Source organism: Perissodus microlepis, chromosome 13, assembly GCF_051167445.1.
Source record: "Perissodus microlepis isolate ML-2025 ecotype Zambia chromosome 13, ASM5116744v1, whole genome shotgun sequence".
NCBI lineage: Eukaryota > Metazoa > Chordata > Actinopteri > Cichliformes > Cichlidae > Perissodus > Perissodus microlepis.
In genome coordinates this window covers 16961389-16968459 of record NC_140473.1, presented here as the reverse complement: position 1 = coordinate 16968459, position 7071 = coordinate 16961389, and the positions used below count along the sequence as shown (strand labels likewise).

The following is a 7071-nucleotide window of genomic DNA, read 5'->3' as shown; positions in this document are numbered from 1 at the left end:
GAGAGGGATCCCCTGCTGTCTGCTTACTGGATTTGAGGCTATCACTTGCACTCCTGTTGCGACTTTAATTTTTTGTGCATATATTTGCATATTGTTATATTTGTTCAACCTGTGTTGTTCCTGCTTTGTTTGAGTTTGTTGATGGGCCTTTTTTTCATATTTAACATTAATTCCACATTTAAGTGGAATTTGGAATACATATATTGAGAATCCAGATTTAGACTCTGTTATCAGGACTGTTTTGTCAGAGAACATTTTTTTAAACCACGAAAACAGACAGCTGACATCATTTAAACTCTTAAGTAAGTAACTAAAGCTTGCAAATGAGAAGAAAACCCTTAAATTAGCAGGACTGTTTAAATATTTTAAATGAATTTGAGATGAACCCCATTTTCTTATCTTTATTTTTTGCACAATTTGAATATATTATGTCAATTTGTGAATCATAAGGTCTTATATATGTTTTTTCCTCTTAGTTTTTGTATAAACTCTCAACCTTTAGTACACATGTATCGTGGATAATGGATAATATTGTTAGCACTGATGTTCACAGATAAAGTTCTAGCTTGGTGGTTATTACTAGTAATGAAGTTCAATGGGAGATTTTTTTTTTCTGTTGAAGCTAATATTTCCAATCGCCTATGAAGGCATCATTGGCTAAGTACGCATGCGCGGTGCCCTCCGTGACTGACAACGCAGCGCGAGAGCCCTGCGCAGACTCTTCCGACGCCATCCTTCACCCAAATCCAGCGTGAAACAGAAAGCCAAACGAAAACATGAGCTTCTCGGTAGAAGAGAGGGGAAACCCGAACTCCCTGAGCTACCGCTTGTTTTTCAGTAAGTAGGAAATAAGCATAAGTAATATTCTCTACTTTTAGGACTTTCTTCAAACGCCACCGGCTAGCCGCAACCTCCCACGTGTCACTTATTCATTTGTTTTGCATGTTCCCTTCAGTCATATCAGTGAAGTGTGTGTATTTACATATATCCTTGCAGTAGGAATTAATAGAATGTTTTAAAACCGATAGTAAATCTCCTCTCGAGTCCAATAACCTGGCCTAACCGGTCCTTTAGGTTTGGCCCTGTGAAATAATGATGGATCTGACATTAAGTGGCTATACCTGATCGGCGACCTACCTGTTTGTACATGGGAGAAGGAAGTTGTTTTTGGCTAACTTTCGCACGATGCTAAATTACCTGCAGACATCATAAATCCTTGGAGATGGTGGGACTACGCCCTCATTGATTTATAACAACCCCCGCTCTTATTTATTGTGGGTCAAAGTGTACTTAGTAATTTCAGCAAAGGCTTTGACTATCATCACATTATAATCTAGTGTTGTTGTTGTCTCACAGTTTACAGTTTTTATGGCTAGATTACTGCAGGTTTTTCATTAAAGCACGTTCATACCAGCTGCAGTAAAGAAGTAAGGGCAAAATAAGCTCCGGTTAAGTATGCACGGCACAGTCCAGCCTTTGCAAGCAGGGGCCTCCGAGCACGATATGAATGACTTCATTCAGCTGAATGCTGTCATTGAGCAGTTTGTATTTGCCTGCCTCATACAATGTTTAATCTTTGTTGCAGAAAATGCTGAAGGGAAGTACATCTCACCATTTCATGACATACCTATGTATGCTGACGAAGGCCAGGTAAGCCACCTTTACCCTGTTACGTGTGTAAATATGTGTGCATTTATAAGATCAGCCCTCAAGATAAATTTCCCCTGCAGCACAGGCAGTGATGTTCAGCTGCTTTTTTTTTTCTGTAGTAGTGAGCCAATAATCGATTTGCAAGGCAGTGGCCTTTACTCCATGTTCTCAGTGCTGTGTCAATACCTTTTGTGATTGCTGTAGATTATTTATCTTATCTGCCAGCAGCAGTTAATTGAAGCAATACCTGAGCATGAGCTTGAATGCATGATAAAAAGTTTAGAATTGTCTCGCTTAAGTATGAATGAAAAAAACAAACTTAAAATAACTTAAAGACAGTTCAATAGATTTCTTTCTCTCTGTTTTTCAGAACATCTTTCACATGGTTGTTGAAGTGCCAAGATGGACAAATGCAAAAATGGAGGTAAGACTGGTGCTGCGCATAATGCATTCTTTCTGAAGGTGCAGTTGATTGACACAAGAAGGAAAACAAACAAAAAATATATATACTTTTGAGGTGTTTTTACTTACTGAGTGCAGCCCTGACATCGGTGTGTGTGAGAATGCAGATAAGATATTACGTGCTTTTTAATCTAGTACAAAGTCTGTGCAATACCTGTTGGAACCAATAGGAGAATAGTGCAGGTAATAGTCCAGCCGATATAATTTTTGCATTAGTAGACTCCTGTTCTTTGGGAGAAGGGGCAACTTCAGTTCTCCCTTGACAAGGACAGTTTCCAGTGTTCCTGCAGTTTTAAATGATGTTTTTATTAAGAGGAAGGCCCTGTGTGTGTGTGTGTCTGTGTCTGTGTGTGTGTGTGTCTGTGTGTGTGTGTGTCTGTGTGTGTGTGTGTGTGTGTGTGTGTGTGTGTGTGTGTGGTTATCCCACACTTGTTAAAACATGAATTAAATGTTTATCACATTTTTTGGAAAGCAGAGTTCAATTTTACTAGCTCACTCAGGCCTGTTGCTTTAAGAGGTCACTTAAAGAGAACCTGTCTGACAGAGCAACATCTCATTCCATGATCTAAAAAATAGATGAGAAACAAAGTCACTGATATGTAGCAGTCTACAGAGGGTTACAAAGCTATTTCTAAGGCTTTGGGACTAACCAAGCATGATGAGAGCCGTGAACCACAAATGGAGAAAACTTGGAATGGTGGTGAATTTTCCCAGCAGTGGCCAGGCTACCAAAATCACTCCAAGAGCACATTGGCTACTCATCCAGGAGGTCACAGAAGAACCCAGAGCAACATCTGAAAAAACTGCAGGCCTCACTTGCCTCAGTGACGGTCACAATTCATGGTTCAACAATACAAAAAAAAAAAGAGAGATGAGGTAAAAATGGCATCTATCGCAGAGTTCAAGGAGAAAAGAACAAAAAAAACGTGCCTGGATAACTTGCTGTAATTGATGGAACTGTGATTTCAGCTCTCAAACAGACAATCCCGAAGAAGAATGCCTCCATCAGGCAAACACACCACCAAGTATCCCAAAAAGTTGACTCCGTTCATCGTTTTCAGTGGGAGAAATGTTTTGTCACTCAAGTCTCGAGATTGAAGATTTCTCCATAGCGATATTTAGGGCTCATTACCAGTTATCACAATCATTTGATTGCAGTTCTTGTTACCAATGGTGGCACTATCAGTTATGAGGTTTAGGTGGTGATTACTTTTTCTCACAGGGCCATGTAGGTTTGGATAGCTTTGTTCCCTTAATAGATGAAATCATTCAAAAACTGCATTTTGTAATTACTCAGCTTATCATTGTCTAATAATCACATTTATTTGATGATCTGAAAAATGGAGATGTGACAAATATGCAAAAGGAGAAAAGAAATCAGGAAAGAGGTTTTTTCACTGCATCACTTGTAGTAGTTTACTTGTTAATTTCCTGTGCTAGTCATTTCAATACAGTAATGAGCTTCTTCATAATATGAGACTGTGACAGTGTCTGTGATGTAGTCTGTGACAGTGCTGTAAATGTTTGTGCGCTCACTCCACTGTGACAGTGTGAAGTCATTGTTGCTGCACTGTTATATTTTTCCACTTTCCAAATGTTTGAGTGTTACGATCGCTGTAATTTCTGCCGTTAAAGCGTTTTTCCCTTGGGCGAGAGATGTGAGCGCATCTCTAACGAGCTCCACCGTGGACATTATCTGTGCACCAGTTAATCTGTAGCATTTCATTAACTTGCTGTCATTCAGCATTTACAGAATATTTCCCCTACATCTTTATTTGCCAGCTGCTTTCTTCTGTTCCCTGCTGAAGAATCTCCTAAGCCTCTTGAAAGTCGCCCTCATTACTCCAGATTTTCACCACAGGAGCTCTGGTTGCAAACATCTTTACCAGGATATCGTCTTAGCATTTAAGATTAAATTTTCCCTGAGTTTTGTCATCATTAGTTACTTTTTGCACTGTGATGAACTCTCTGAATTCTGCATCAGATCTTGGAAGATTTGGTTTGAGCTTATTCCACAGTGTATTTACTGTGGCTAATGTATTGTTTCCCAATTTTGATAGCTGTATGAAGAATTATTGTTTCTAGCTGTTAATGTTACATGTGCATGTAACATTAAGTTACAAGTGCATGCCATTTGCCAGGAATGAACTTAATATTAACTTCATTAAGAATTTGTTTCTTTCAGATTGCTACAAAAGACCTCTTGAATCCAATAAAGCAGGACGTTAAGAAGGGCAAGCTGCGCTACGTTGCCAATGTTTTCCCACATAAAGGCTACATATGGAACTACGGAGCCATTCCTCAGGTCAGTATTTTGTTCAAAAGAGCTGAAGTATCCACATTAGTAGATTGCTTGAACAGTGAGTGATTTAACTTCCTGCTTTCATGTCTTAGACGTGGGAAGATCCGTCACATAAAGATGGAGACACTGGCTGCTGCGGTGACAATGATCCCATAGATGTCTGTGAGATCGGCAGTAAGGTGCAGTGCACGCTGATGATTTTGTGATTGTGTTTTATCTCATAAATGGATAATACTGCCAATTATGTGATTTCTTCTTTGTTACTGAAAATTAACCATGAGCTGGAATGTCCTGTGTAGGTGTGCTCCCGTGGTGAAGTAATCAAAGTGAAAGTCCTCGGCATCCTGGCCATGATCGACGAGGGTGAAACAGATTGGAAAGTGATTGCAATCAATGTTGATGACCCCGAGGCCAGCGAGTTTAACAGTAAGTGCCTCAGATTTCTCAGTTTTAGTTTTTCTGCATTAGCGTCATGAACTTATGATGATGATGTTGTCCATCATTAGACATCAGTGATGTCCGGCGCCTGAAACCTGGCTACCTGGAGGCCACAGTCGACTGGTTCAGGAGGTACAAAGTACCAGATGGGAAACCAGAAAACCAGTTTGCTTTCAATGAGGAGTTCAAAGACAAGGTCGCCACCTAACATCTCATTTAGCCAACCAGTCATTTTTTAAACACTTTGTCAGCATTTCCTTCTTTGTCAAACTCAGCCTTCAGTTATAAAACAGTTCAAGGAACCGTCAAATTAGTTCCTGCATGTTCAGTTATAAAAGCTTTGATTACTTTATAATTACTATTAAAAGTCCTACACTCATATGTAGTTGCTGTTTTATGTTTCAGGACTTTGCCATTGAAGTAATCAAGAGCACTCACAACTTCTGGAAAGCCCTCATTTCCCAAAAGGCTAGCGCTGGTGAACTGAACTGGTAAACTGTGACTTTTATCAGCTGCTTTTAGAAGAAATGCAAACTTGCAGCCATTAATTTCTTGAATATGGAAGTAGTCATACTTACTATAAATCTCTATATTATCAAACAAAACAGCAAAAACACATGTGTCTCAGCTGCCGACAGCCCTTTCTGCTGCTCTGCAGATGAGGCTACTGCTGCTGTTGGTGAGGTAAGACTTCTATCCCTGCCAGATTTTGCAATATAACATCAGAAATTTCAACTTTGGGTCTCTTTGATGGATGTTTATTTCTTTCTATTTTTTTTTTTTCTTTCTAAAGACATGCCCGTGTGGAAAAGAAGAGCCTGTCCCCTCGTCAGGTAACATTTCATATAATTGTTATGATTACTTCTGAGGTTGAGTGTTCAGATGTGAGATTTACACGGTTGTTTTCATTCGCAGTTGATAAATGGTTCTACTATGAGAGGAAGTAAAAGAGGACCTTCTTCAAGTGGACCAGGAGGAAAGCTCATCTCTCACAGGAATACTTGAAGACAGACTTGGATTAGGAACCAATGGGATGATGGGTGGTGGGGTCTGGGTTTACCTATCTCCTTGTAGATGGAGAAGAATGGCGATACTATTGATCAATAGTAATGATACTGTAGAGAAAGAGAGCACTTATGTCATGACCAACGATTTTTCGCTTATTTAAAAAATCTCTTTGGAGATGTGCTGTAATGAACAAAGTGCAGGTACTGTGCCTAGTAGATGCGTGTGTCCTGTCTGAGACCGAACTGCTTTAATAAAGCTTCTCTGGTTAACTTATCGTGAACGTGTGAGTTTGAGTTGAGTCATTAGTGTTTAGTTTAGACCAGTGGTTCTCAAACTGTAGGGTGTTATAGTCACCTGATGATCATGGAAAGATGGAGCTGACACGATCAGTTTTTTTTAAATTTTCATTTATTTATTTTTTTAAGAGTACTGCCTTTTTTTTTTTTTTTTTAAATCAATTGGGATCTGGCTTCTCAAGCGATGTAACAGAAAAGATTGAGAACGACTGGTTTAGAACATGGGCTTTATTGTTATTTATGTTTATATGCAATAACTGGGCACGCCACCACATCACATAGGTGCTCTATTGGATTGAAATCGGTTGATGGTGGAGTTAACTCATTTTCGTGTTTAAGATTATTTGAACTTTGTGATGTGGTGGGTTATCCCGTTGGAAGCATCAGAAGATGGCAGCTTCCAACAGGGTACACCGTGGTCGTTAAAGGATGGATGTGGTCAGCTACAATATTCAGGTAGGCTGTGGTGTTTCAATGATGCTCAATTGGCATGAAATAGCCGCACCCTTTTTTTACATCACAGCCAAAAGCCTGATGCTTTGACACAGGGAGAACAGATCCATGCTTTCATATTTATGCCAAATTGTGACCCTAAAATCCAAATGTTGCAGCAGAAATTGAGGCAGAAAGCAAAGTAAAAGCCCAAACTTACAGTGGCTTGCAAAAGTATTCGGCCCCCTTGAACTTTCCCACATTTTGTCACATTACAGCCACAAACATGAATCAATTTTGTTGGAATTCCACGTGAAACACCAATACAAAGTGCTGTGCACGTGAGAAGTGGAACAAAAATCATACATGATTCCAAACATTTTTTACAAATAAATAACTGCAAAGTGGGGTGTGCGTAATTATTCAGCCCCCTTTGGTCTGAGTGCAGTCAGTTGCCCATAGACATTGTCTGATGAGTGCTAA

At 39.5% G+C, this 7071-nt stretch overlaps 1 protein-coding gene across 1 annotated transcript; it reads left to right on the top strand.

Annotated features, from left to right (window-relative positions):
- Nucleotides 1–664: 664 nt before the first annotated feature.
- Nucleotides 665–6134, top strand: ppa1b (inorganic pyrophosphatase 1b). The gene is made up of 11 exons (XM_084948287.1): nucleotides 665–837; nucleotides 1586–1650; nucleotides 2021–2074; nucleotides 4298–4417; nucleotides 4507–4593; nucleotides 4714–4840; nucleotides 4921–5048; nucleotides 5258–5343; nucleotides 5461–5536; nucleotides 5646–5685; nucleotides 5768–6134. The coding sequence occupies exons 1-11, from the start codon at nucleotides 777–779 to the stop codon at nucleotides 5797–5799; spliced, it is 876 nt and encodes a 291-aa protein (XP_084804413.1). The 5' UTR covers nucleotides 665–776; the 3' UTR covers nucleotides 5800–6134.
- Nucleotides 6135–7071: the final 937 nt, after the last annotated feature.

Excerpts from the sequence above, each read along its gene's own strand:
- ppa1b (XM_084948287.1), top strand. The coding sequence starts at position 777 with ATGAGCTTCTCGGTAGAAGAGAGGGGAAACCCGAACTCCCTGAGCTAC. Across the intron at positions 4,841-4,920 it reads CGAGGCCAGCGAGTTTAACA|ACATCAGTGATGTCCGGCGC; the intron begins GTAAGTGCCTCA and ends GTCCATCATTAG. Across the intron at positions 5,344-5,460 it reads AGCGCTGGTGAACTGAACTG|CAAAAACACATGTGTCTCAG; the intron begins GTAAACTGTGAC and ends CAAACAAAACAG.